This window comes from Haliotis rubra, unplaced genomic scaffold (genome assembly GCF_003918875.1).
Source record: "Haliotis rubra isolate DU_JTF1 unplaced genomic scaffold, ASM391887v1 Scf364, whole genome shotgun sequence".
NCBI lineage: Eukaryota > Metazoa > Mollusca > Gastropoda > Lepetellida > Haliotidae > Haliotis > Haliotis rubra.
In genome coordinates this window covers 267,266-280,628 of record NW_025767040.1, presented here as the reverse complement: position 1 = coordinate 280,628, position 13,363 = coordinate 267,266, and the positions used below count along the sequence as shown (strand labels likewise).

The 13,363-nt window shown below is 38.7% G+C and overlaps 2 protein-coding genes across 3 annotated transcripts in view; one reads left to right on the top strand and one right to left on the bottom strand.

Annotated features, from left to right (window-relative positions):
* Positions 1-4,148: 4,148 nt before the first annotated feature.
* Positions 4,149-6,745, bottom strand: LOC124285599 (60S ribosomal protein L30-like). Its single transcript, XM_046721856.1, has 5 exons — positions 6,653-6,745; positions 6,472-6,525; positions 5,648-5,793; positions 4,563-4,693; positions 4,149-4,238 (listed from the first exon to the last, which is right to left on the bottom strand). The coding sequence occupies exons 2-5, from the start codon at positions 6,490-6,492 to the stop codon at positions 4,186-4,188; spliced, it is 351 nt and encodes a 116-aa protein (XP_046577812.1). The 5' UTR covers positions 6,493-6,525; positions 6,653-6,745; the 3' UTR covers positions 4,149-4,185.
* Positions 6,732-13,363, top strand: part of LOC124285598 (WD repeat-containing protein 35-like) — a 48,104-nt gene continuing 41,472 nt past the window's right edge. For both annotated transcript variants that reach the window (XM_046721855.1, XM_046721853.1), the window contains exons 1-4: positions 6,732-6,849; positions 7,361-7,478; positions 8,464-8,538; positions 9,475-9,567. In XM_046721855.1, coding sequence (XP_046577811.1) covers positions 6,826-6,849; positions 7,361-7,478; positions 8,464-8,538; positions 9,475-9,567 — 310 coding nt within the window. In that variant the 5' untranslated portion in view covers positions 6,732-6,825. The remainder of the gene's footprint in view (positions 6,850-7,360; positions 7,479-8,463; positions 8,539-9,474; positions 9,568-13,363) is intronic.

The window sequence follows — 13,363 nt, the reverse complement described above, 5'->3', positions numbered from 1 at the left end:
CCAAAGGATGTTTTTTTTCTGGACATTCCTAAATGTCATGTGACATGCTGAATCGTTTCTGTCATGTTAGGCTTGTTCAAACGTCCGTCTCAACTGTTCTCTTAAGACTTCCTTTTAGTCCATATGATGTCAATGTATGAATCCATGTGTATACATTTGCACAGCAACACATAGGTTATGTGGTGAGGGGCACTGTATCAGTACACAGGCAAATTGTAGCGCTAGTAGGGTTGTGCAACAAAGAGAAAATGACCAGTCTTCATACATGCGATCGAGCGAGCTAGGGTTGTGCAACAAAGAGAAAAATGACGAAGGCGAGCTATGGTTGTGCAACAAAGAGAAAATGACCAGTCTTCATACATGCGATCAAAGCGAGCTATGGTTGTGCAACAAAGAGAAAATGACCAGTCTTCATACATGCGATCGAAGGGAGCTATGGTTGCGCAACAAAGAGAAAATGACCAGTCTTCATACATGCGATCGAAGCTAGCTAGGGTTGTGCAACAAAGAGAAAATGACCAGTCTTCATACATGCGGTCGAAGGGAGCTATGGTTGCGCAACAAAGAGAAAATGACCAGTCTTCATACATGTGATCGAAGGGAGCTATGGTTGTGCAACAAAGAGAAAATGACCAGTCTTCATACATGCGATCGAAGGCGAGCTATGGTTGCGCAACAAAGAGAAAATGACCAGTCTTCATACATGCGATCGAAGCGAGCTATGGTTGCGCAACAAAGAGAAAATGACCAGTCTTCATACATGCGATCGAAGGGAGCTATGGTTGCGCAACAAAGAGAAAATGACCAGTCTTCATACATGCGATCGAAGCGAGCTATGGTTGTGCAACAAAGAGAAAATGACCAGTCTTCATACATGCGATCAAAGCGAGCTATGGTTGCGCAACAAAGAGAAAATGACCAGTCTTCATACATGCGATCGAAGCGAGCTATGGGTTGTGCAACAAAGAGAAAATGACCAGTCTTCATACATGCGATCGAAGCGAGCTATGGTTTGCGCAACAACAAAGAAAATGACCAGTCTTCTTTGTGCAACAAAGAGAAAATGACCAGTCTTCCTCGCTTCGCTCGCATGTAGGAAGACTGGTCATGTTCTCTTTGTTGTGCAGCCCCATTTTGCGCTACAATTTGCCTGTGATCAGTAGGACTGCAAATTTCATGGTGTACAGGTATATTGCAAAACACTTTCCATCCGATATGTATTGCATTATATTTTTCTGAGCCAGTGTATTAGGGACCGTTCATAATTTATTATTTGGTAATTTTAAGGGGGTGTCACCAATTTTTACACACGGTTAGGGGTGTCACCAATTTTGTACATAAACATGTACATTTTGTACATAAAATTATGCTTAGAAATTATGGGGAAGGGGTGGGTGGGTGATTTTGTACATGATGATTTTGGTGGGGTGAGAGACACTTATTTTGTACATAAATTTGGGAGTGGGGGTCATTCATATGCTTCTCCCAAAAACACCCCAACCCCCAACACAGGCCTTCGTGTCTTTGCGAGGATTAAAGATGTTAAAAAAACATATATCATTTGAGTTGACCCCCAACTCGAAAAGCTTCACAGTACAATACACTATGACCTTGTCCGAATGTTTTGTACTGTGAAGCTTTTCGGATCGGGGGTCATCTTAAACAATAGTTTGTTTAATCTTCTATCTTCGCAAAGACACGAGGGCATGTGGTCCCACCATAAATTATGAACGGTCCCTTAGTACCTAAATTCATTATGAAATGTTTTAATAATTGGTTGACACAACTCCAGAAACAAAGTGAGAGAAGTCACTTCCATATCTCCCCCGTCTCCATGACTACAAAATGGCAATGGATAGTGTGCTGTGGTCACCCATCCAGGTTTGACTTGAGCAACACTTCAAAATCCTGCATCATCCTGAAATTAATGGCTTTGCCAGTGGTTAGAGGAGCTAGAATAAAACAGGCCTTATTTCAGTGCTAATTCCTATGTATTGTTGTGAAAATTTCTAGTGTCCCCGCTGTGATATTGCTAAAAGCGGCGTAAAACCCAACTCTCACTCACTCACTATGTATTGTCATGCTGAAGTTGTTCATGGATGACATCTGGTCCTTCTGGTGTTCCTCCACCTTAAGCTGCCTCACCATGCTATGACTGGTATTCTGTTCAAAGCAGGGTTAAAACTCTCTCACACCTATGTATTCTTCTGGTCATTACATTTGACAAGTATTTGAAATGAAATAATGGCTAAATGGATTCTATTTGTGTTTCTCCCTGTATTCCTTCAACCATGTCCTGATGTGTTCTGTGCAAAGAGTAATAGATGTCTGGTTTCAGCTTTTGTTCAGCAATCATCTAATGAAGTTTCATTTTTTATGAAATGATGTACAGGTTTGGTGAACTTGTATCAGTGGTAATATAAAATATCCCACATCATCTTTACAATGATGTACGATTTCAAGATTTACTAGAACTTGGAGGTTGTAATGAGCTTTTTTATTCATTCTCACTTATGTACATAAAGTCATAATAACATCCTAGCATTTCATCATACTGAAAACTAGCTGATCTGACATTTCCTTAATGTACGATATAAAATTGTTCAAATTCATTTAAGATGAAATACCAATACAATTAACAACTTTTGGAATTAAATCTTTTCTGGCCCGTGTTCTTCAAAGAACAAAGCTGCAATATTTTGTTATCATTTATTACTTCATTGTAAATTCATTTACCATATTTTCTATATGCAAATATCAGTAGATTTTCTTTTAAATCCACTGTGAATAAATAACTGAAGCATTGTGTTTGTATTCTCTGGTCCTTCATGTGTCTTCAAAATACATGTTATTTCAGATGATTGTCTGAACAGGCTTTGTGTGATTTCTAACCTTGCAGAGCCAAAAATAATCGAGATTTAGTGGTCAGAGTGAGCATTATCGTAAACCTCATAAGTGAGTGTGTTTAGTTTTACGCCGCTTTTAGCAATATTCCAGCAATATCTCGGCGGCGGGGGACACCAGGAATGGGCTTAACACATTGCACCCATGTGGGGAATCGAACCCGGGTCTTCGGCGTGACGAGCCAATGCTTTAACCACTAGGCTACCCGACCACCCCAAACCTGATAAGTACCAATATAAGTAGGTGCTCACAACACTGACCACTGGTTTGAGGGTTGTGACTCCTAAAAAGAAATCCCCTGAATTGGATTATAAGTCTCACACCATATTCTCATCATCACATTAAGTAGTGAGTGAGTTTAGTGTTACGCCACACTCAGCAATATTCCAGCTATATGGCGACGGTCTGTAAATAATCGAGTCTGGACCAGACAATCCAGCGATTAACAGCATGAGCATCGATCTGCGCAATTGGGAACCAATGACATGTGTCAACCAAGCCAGTGAGCCTGACCACACGATCTTACAAGCATGGGTTACTGAAGGTTCATTCTAACCCGGACCTTCACATAAAGTAACCTAGGTGTCTGCGAGTTCTATGTTAACGGCCCGTTCCAAAGAGAGCCACCCCGAACCAATGTCTAGTTTTCATGTAGATAGTGAAGATTGTGTATGTTTATCGCTGCTCAGCATTATTCATGGCATAATTTCTCGACAAGACAATCCAGAGACTGACATCATGAGTATTGATCTGGGCAACTGAGATACAAAGGACATCCATCAATCAAGTCAGCGAGGGCAACCACCGGATCCCTTTAGCATGCAACAGCCTCATAACTAGCTTAGAATAAAGTTTCTTTTGTGGTCATTTTGGCAGGTGTGGTCATGAATAATCAGGTGTGGTCATAAGCAGATCAAAAAAACATTTTTTGTGTACAATATCCTGACATCAATGAATATCTCGACACAATTCTAAGACATTACATGAACGTTTGCAGTCCATTCAGACTCTTGACTTCGCATCTAGTCTCAACCAATTTAGCGAAACCAGATCCTGTCCATTGCCTTTTACAAGAAGCATGGGGTGCTGAAGACCAAGTCTAACCTGGGTTCTCGTAGAGAAGAAAGTAGAATCTGCAGGCAGTTATATGCCCTCACATTCAGTCTCACTTGACGTCTTAACAGAAGCGAAACAAGTTTCGCAAATATGGAAGCACTAATTCAACCAATCATAACAAAAAACACTTTGATTTGCTTCACTCTTTATTACGATCTTACATATTTATGAAGCCTGTTGCTGCTCTGTTGGCATGCTTCTAATGATGTCAGAATCACCTGAAATAGAAAACACATTTTGTCAAGTAATCGAAGTGAAGTAATGATGAGCAAGACATTTTCAGTTCAGACATGGACATGTCGAAAAGTAAAGTCAAATTGCTTTCAGCAGTATTTTAGCTATGAAAAATGGTAAGAGTTCCACCCGTAACCCCCACTTGAAATGTATTTTATTTATTAGGATTATTTCGAGGGTTTAGTGTTAGGCTTTGTACACAAAAAGATCTATTCTTAGGCATAGAATGATAAAAACAAAATGGGGGTTACAGGCAGATCTTTCCTGAAAAAGAACATGTCAGTCCACCAGTTGTCAAATGATCCTACCTGGATCTGTGATACTGAGGGTGCAGACTCTGAAGTACTTTCCACAGGCAGTTCCGAGCTCAATGTTGTTGCCAGAGTAGTGGTGAACGCCTGTCTTTGCCAACATGGCATAGTACTCAATCTCACTTTTCCTACAAAGGAAACATGTTGCTATTAATATAATTAACAGTGACCCTGCAGATCAGATACATGAGAATGTAATAACTAGTGTATGAAATAAACCCAAAACCCAGCCAGACATCAAAGCTGGTAACTTCAAAATGTTACCAGCCCAAAATGGTTTTAACCAGACAGTGAGACACCAAGATATGGTGAATTTACCCAGATGTGTGGAACATCTAAAACTTTTACCAGACCATCGGGCTGGCTAGCTGTAAATTTAGACCATCCGTCAGAAATCTAGCCTGTCGGACGGGCCTTATTTCATACACTGTATAACTACCAGCAAAATAGAGGTACTAAATATACTGTTTAGTCAAACTGTTTTGCTATTTCGTAAGTGACTTCACCTGCTTTAACCCACCACACCTTCTGATCGTGGGTGCAATAACCCATGCATGACAACACAATCCATTTTGCAGTTTCTAACAAGTAATGGTTCCTCTGATACAGGGCCAAGAATCTATCCCTCCAAATCAATCTGAAAAGAACCCTGGTTTCTCTATGGAAATTGAAATATCCATTTCAACAATACAAGTTCCACTTACACCAAAGGTTGCCCAATGCAGAATCAACTGTGAAATGCACCTGGACATGTTTAGTCTCGTGTCTTACAAACCTGTTTACCCAACACACTGGAGCAAACTTCAGATAGAAAGAAGACAAGTGTTAATATGGTGCGACTCCATCTTCACCAGAGCAGGCTCCGAAGTCAAATACAAAACCTACATTAACATTAAATTTGGTATTTAAATTCTACCTCCATACTGGAACATTCTTTCAAACAAAGCTTTTTCGCCTTAGCATCTATCACCATGTAAGAGTTCTTAAATTGTGTTCAATGTTTAGATGATCTTACAGTTTAGAAGATATGAATTGAACCACACGAGTTCTATCAAATGTATATCCAGCCCTTGTTCACTTACCTGAGAGGAGGAGTGTTGTTGGCAATGATAACCAGCTTGGCCTTGCCACCTCTCAAGGTTTTCAAAGTCTGCTTGTAGCCCAACACATACTTCCCACTTTTCATCACCAGGGCCAGACGGGCATTGATATTCTCCGCACTCTTTTTCTGTCATTGATGGAATAAAATTCATGATTACTACTGAAAGATGTTTGCCTTCGACCCTCCCCCCGCAACATTCGGATCCCGCCACGACTATAGCCAACTGTCAATGTCAACGCACCCCAGATACAAACGTAATCTATTACTCAAAGCAGTGTGCTAAAGACCCACTGGCCCGCTCGCCCATGGCTAGTAAAAATTCGCTCTGGACAGTAAATCTCCAGAGTCGCTGGCCCGACTGGCTAGTGAATTTTCATTGGGTTATTTTGTAAATATATCACTCTCTCCGACTTGTTAAGTTATAAGACACTTTTAAATAATTCAAGATAATGGCCTGATAAAAATGTTTATCATATTAGCAGCTTAATAATGAAACTCTTGTCATGCGGACAACATCTTATTCTCATCTATTTTTGCAATTTTTTGCTTAGTTTTTACAATCAAATTTCGGGCTAGTGAATTATTTTGTGGGCTTTAACTTTGAGGCATAGAAAATATGGAAACTATTTCGAACACTGACTCAAAGACGTCAATTTATTTTCCAAAGGTTTATTACAAGTGTCAAGCAACCAAAATGAACTAATCAAAAGGTTATTTGTCTAAAATTAACTAACTGACCCATCTACAGTTCGGGTGTTTTCACACATGGCGTTGTGAAACACACCACGTGGTCATCATGCTTACCGATTTCTTTTGGGCAACCATTTTCGCGGATTTTCTTCTGTTTGGCGGCTAACCCTGCAAAATATGACAACGAATATAAGCCAACTTGCTTAAGAGTACATGTTTTATCTGGATTCTGTTTCAAATAGGAGCACCGAGCTCTCTAAATTTATTCAAAAGTACAGCCAGTGATAATCACTACCTTCCTCGACGAGCACCTTGCGCAAAAAGGAAGATTACCCAGCATGCACTGCGCAACTCTCGCGAGATCGCCTATACATTCCTGAGAAGTATGGCGGCGTCCTGCAACATTTCTGTGTAGTCTGTTTGATTCATTCTGTGCCTTTGGAGAAATAAGACTTGACTATCAGCAATATGTTTGTTTATCTCAGCAAAAAGGTAAGTTTTATATATAGCAGAGTAAGTAATGTCAATAAATGTTTATTGTCATTGACATTTCTGTTTGAGTCCAGAATCCGTTGCCAATGAAGCTAACATGATTCTCTTGGCAACTGACATTACTATTGCCTACTTTCTTGTTTTACAGTGTTTGAACTGCAAGTTATTCAGTTACAAATTATTAGAACATGGGAATACGTTTACAATGGGTTGCATGAACAATTAAAGAAAGATCGAATGCAGCAGCAGGTTTTCATATTTAAACAACAAATCACATATTGAAATGAATCTCTTACATATCTCTTTTTATGCTATAACGTACCATGAGCACATTGTTTCAAATCAATAATGGATATCATTATTCACTGGTGTATTTTTGAGTTGAGTAAGTTTTTGCTTTGTCGCTTATCTGTAACATCACATCTGTTTTCTGCTGTTTATTGTCTCATTGACTCACACCTAATGACCTATGATTAAATGTCTTTTATGTATTATACTACCATGATTACAGATAGCTATACCTAACAACACCCGACTGCGGTGTGTCTCATGGAACAAGGAGCATGGCTACATTGCTTGCGGAGGAGAAGATGGTCTCCTCAAAGTGCTCAAATTGGAAACTCAGACAGGTAAATAATGTAAACACTCGCGTAACCTTGATTAGTGGATATAAGGGAAGTGCGGCGGAATTCATATTTTAAATGCATGATTTCATTTTGTATATGCACTGATTATTTTATTCATTGATTCAGCAAATTGAAAATGCCTAATATTCCACTAGTGAATGAAATGTTTGTTTACGGAAGCCATTTGCAATCATCACCCATTCATGTGCCCACAAAATGTGACGTCACCTTGTTTTGTGGATTATGTAGTCGGTTACTTTATACCACATCCCACTGCAGTAAGTATTGACACCAAGGAAAGCAGACAACGAGAAGTGAGAAGGTTGGAGCTAACGGTACCTTTATTACTTGACATTTTGTAAAAATAAAATTTGGCAATGGTGGTATTAGTGATCTGGGGCTATTTATCTCAATGCTGGACAATTGCATTTAGTGTACTTGCATGATGTAATGCAGAGATTCGGAACTTTTTTGTCAGCAAGGCATGGCATTGTATGTACTTTAAAAGTACCGCTTCGAAACGTCAGTCGAGACTTAATTTATGAGCTAGCATAATAATTTCCGCAATCCACGAATCAAGGTTATCCACGAATTTAGGTTCCGGTTCTGTATTTGTTCAGATTAGAAGTCAAACTAATCATTGAAAAATTGTTCTTCTTATTCCACATTATATGTATCATAATATTTGATGTTATTTACAAATATTACCCACTGTAGTTCATTATAGTAACTGCTTGTTTACCATAGCCAAGATCTTTACAGGCTCCTGAAACCCATGAATTTGTTATAGTAATTAGTTGTAAGGAGAATAATGTAGTAATAGTAAGTGTAATTCTGTTTTTATTGTATTATCATATTTATGCATAATATTATAGTTTGTATTTATTCACATAATTGTAAATAACACTTTGTGGATGTAATTTTCCTTGGAACTAACACCAAGCATCAGTTTCAGATTTTATGGTTATCACTATTTTCTCTTATCTAGGGAAGGACATGAAAGTGAAAGGCCTGGCAGCTCCAAGCAATTTGTCAATGAACCAGTCACTTGAGGGACACAGTGGTATGTAGAAATCATTGGTGTTGCATAAACTTAGGCAGACTCGTTGCATAAAACTGAAAACAAGCATTCATTATTTATTGGTTATTTTGTGGTATGATTGCTTATTGAATGTTTTTTTTAATGTAGAAGTATGTTCCTCTTAAATGTTTAGCTAACAGTCTTGACGTTTTCACATAATAAATACTGTTAACATTTTGAAAGAAAGATACAGTTTGAACTACATGTTGTACGTCACAGATTTTGATTTCTTTGCAAGTGCAAATTAAACAGACCCAAAAATTCAAGAGATTTGCATTTAAAAACACAAAACAAAATAAACCTTTTTAATCAAGTCACCTTAAACTATGATTCTCTTGCCCATCTTATAAAAGAATTAATTAAAGAATTCATTGACACACAAACACACTCGCACGCACGCACGCTACGCACACACGCACAATGATTTCACATTGCTACAAGGAATTGTTGATCTCTATTATTGTTATATATTTAATATATATTATTATTCTAGGTAACTGACACACCTTCTGTGATTTTCTAGAAACGTATTACTTGATGACATATTTTTCATCTTTTGAGATCATTCTTCTTTGGGGCCACAATATACTGTGCAGAGTTGCTTCCCTTGAGGATGTCAAGACCTTTTGATTGTGGACCAGAGTCCTGTTTTGTCCTGATTATGTTTCTAGGCTTTTCAACAAGATACTCATGTCCGTGGGTTTCACCAAAATGGTAAACATCCAAGACCTGCAACAGTTAAGGCTTTTCTCTCACATGATCAAGTTGAAACACCATTGCATAACTTGAATACTGTGAAAGATACATTGAACTCAGCCTATGCACACACTGACTTTGTGACATAACAACATTTGAAAACTATTGTACAGGTACTTTGGGATGGCAGTCTGAAGCCCAGCATTTGCATTTTTATGACAGGTGCTGTTCAGTGTGTGACATGGAATGAACATTACCAGAAGCTGACCACAAGTGACCAGTATGGCCTCATCATTGTATGGATGCTCTACAAGGGTAAGTTAACTTTCTGCTCCTCCCTCTTTATCAGCAATCTGTGTAACATTATCATCATATTTAGATAAATGCATTTCTTTTATACAATGGCAACAACTAGCATAGACTACCGTAACAAGTGAGATATGGTCATTTGGCTTATCTAATTGAAATCTAATCATTACTCTGATTAGATATCTGTTAGTCAAAGTCTGATAATCTCCCCAATGATGATAGTGATTAAAGTACATAAAGATGACTTTGACTGTCCTGTCAAAATGAAGGATTCATCGGATCTTGAGCCAGTCAGATGTCAACATTCTAAAACAATTTGGCTTCCTTTTATTACAACTTTTATTTCAATTTTTTATCGGAACTAGAGGAAAATGCACTCTGAACACAGACATACTCTTGATTGTGTAGACTTCTTGTTGTATGATGCCAGACCGCCTCCGTGGTGTAGTGGTTAGAGCGTCCCCGAGAGCGGAATGTCCTGGGTTCGATCCCGACCGTGCCATACCAAAAGACGTTAAAATGTGGTACTTGTTGGTCCCTGCCTGGCTCTCGGCATTAATGGGTACAATAAGGACTGGTCGGCTCGGAGTCAGTATACTGTGTCTGAGTGGGGTATTCATGCTTCACTGCGGCATGGTATCTCAGTGGCTAGCACTATAAAACCAGCTTAAAGAACCAATAAACTTTGTTTTTTGTTACTCTTTTAACCATTACATATGAAAGATTTGTGGTTAGTCTTATGCGGAACACCAAATTTATTCTTTAAAAACTTGTGGTTAATTAATACCGAGCGATTAAAAGTGGCCAAAAAGTCGCCTGCTTCCCTCTCACCCGCCAACGAAACCACAGACAGGTTACGTAACTCTGTCGCCAGAGCACTGCAGTGACGTCATATGAGGAACGATTTTCAGTTAGTTGTATAGAAAGTGTGTAGCACGCTCATGATTTTGATGATTTCTCGACATCAACGACGACATGCCGAATCGTTGCTTTGTCGTCAATTGCTCCTAGGGTCGGGCGATGGTGTCACCATGCACAGATTTCCACAGGACCCGCAGTTCGTGCTAAATGGGTTATGTTTGTGAATGCGGCGGCGTTGTGGAAGCCTGAAACGCGATATCTTACTTGTGTTCAGATCGCTTCACGGAAGTTAAAGAATCAAAACTACTTACTAGTTGTAGTAAAATATGTATATGATTGATGACCATAAAGATTTTCCATGACACAACTTGTAACATAACGCGATTTCTTCCTCGGAAGTGAGGTTGTGGTCGAAGTAACAATAATATTGTAAGTAGTATTATATTGACACCCACCTCGCTGCCACGAGAGAAATTGTTATGTTATACGCTATGTCATGCAAAATCCTATTGGCCATCAATAAAATACATATTTTACTACCAGTAGAAAGTAGTTTTGATTTTATAACTTTCGGTGAAAACAAACCTAAATAGCATTTATCCTCAGACTGGCGGATGTTCCCGACAGAGCGCCATCATTTTGAAAATCGTAAAGTCTGTTAGAATTAATGAGATTATAGTTTGTTTTCATCAAGTTAGAAAATCAAAACTACTTTCTACTCGTAGTTAAATATGTATTGGAATCATAACCAAAGGGATTTTGCATGACACAACTTATAACATAACGATTTCTTCCACGGAAGTGAGGTGGGTTCAAGTCACAATACTGCGCGATAAATTTCTTACTACATTCACATGGTTAATGTCCACTCACCAGTATGTAGATACTAGTCAATGAGCGTCTTTATATTTGGCTTATAATCATAATTAGTTTATTATCATACTTGTATGCATTTTGAAACTAAATACAAAGCAGACGATCTGCTGCTACTTATTGTGAATTTATAACAGAACTGTAATATCTAGACATTTTATAGTTTGCCAATGTGAATCATAATTCGCACACACACCCTAGTGTATGTTGTCTGTCTCATTACACTTCACGGCGAAAACAATGATTCTGTTGAATGCTACGACAAATGAATAAAAAACAAAATGCAAATATTAAAATTAAAACAGATTAAAGTTATAGGAACAATATCAGGCCATTACCTTGTTCTAGGAATGTATCCATTAATATCCACAAAACTGTTCCAAATGATGTGTCTTTTAAAAGTTTAATATACGAAAAAGTGATAAATCTTTTCAGGTATTGGTGTATAGTCTCATTGGTCACCCAAGATAGCACACCTGGCAACTAATTGCATAATGTCCGCCTTTCTTTAAAAACAGTAATTTAGTTAGCCAATAATGGGCAATCAATCAATGTATTGCCGGTTAATCCTTTGAAAGAAGGACGTTGTTTTTACGCAGACACCGACACGGCAGAGTGTATTCAGTATAGATTAGTAAATCTACATACATAAACACTACCTTTTGACAATTCCGCTGTGTAAGATAAAAGTAATTAATCAATCAGCGTGTTATCGGTTAATCCTTTGATCGATGTTTATAATGTTGAATGTTTACTCCAGACACAAGAAATGCCAAATGGGAACCTTTGTCGGGTAATCTAAGTGTGTTACCACTAATTATACCTGTTTTTATGTCCGCAAAAACAACTAAGAGTAGTTAGGCAATAGAATTTATTAATATGGCAAAAAGGGGGTGCAACGTCTACCATCTATACTGGACGGAAGCTGAGGCTGTCATACATGCCAGCCGTTGCACCCCGATGCATGCTGGAGGTAGATATCACGACACTGTTGACTATTTACAGGAACAAAAAGAAGTAGATACATGAATACTGCGTACTACAGATGGAGTGGGCACAGTAAGACAGGCAGAGTAACTCGCCCATTACTGGCCCATCCACTATCCCCATAATAAGCAAGCCAGGGGCGATGCCCCAGTTACTTATTATATTAAGGCTACCACTACAGCTAGTAGACACTAGCTGTGATACATGCTAAAAACATACTCAAACTGGAGAGAGCGCAGTAAGCCAGGCTGATTTTGACTGCCCATTACTGGCCCTTCCAATAACATGAGAATAAGTAAGTACTTATGGGCGAAGCCCTATTGCATGCAGCCAGTAGAGTAGACCAGGTAGGTGTTACCCCTACTGTTGCATTGTCGGACGGAGCATAGTAAAACGTGCTAGGTATACCTATATGAAAATAACCCGTAACAGCATTTCGCTATACATGAAAGCCTACATATAAAATAGAGAACTTAAGTACACCAATGGTACCGCATTTTGGTACACATGAAAAACATATATATATATATAATGTAATATACCACCTACATACAAAAACGTTTGTGGGTGGCAAGCTAATATGATTTAGCTTACCCGGTGGAAAAAGTTTTGGAGGTGAAAGGGGTGGTGGTGGGTATGACTTGTGAAACCTGCCAGAGGGTATGCTGCTGACTCGTGCAATGCCAAATAGTGCACTTTAAAACAAAGGATAGGTATTACTACGCACATGCTTTAAAGTGAGTACCCTGCAGTGTGAAACCCGAGCCTGAGCAAAGTAGTGCGCTCGTTGTTTTGCCACATAAACCAAATTTGTTCATAAACAAACAAATAACATTTTATGTCCGCAAAAACAACTAAGAGAAGTTAGGCAATAGAATTTATTAATATGGCAAAAAGGGGGTGCAACGTCTACCATCTATATTGGACGGAAGCTGAGGCTGTCATACATGCCAGCCGTTGCACCCCGATGCATGCTGGAGGTAGATATCACGACACTGTTGACTATTTACAGGAACAAAAAATGTTACCACTAATTATACATGTTATAAATTCATTTACTGACCATCAAGTGAATGATGAC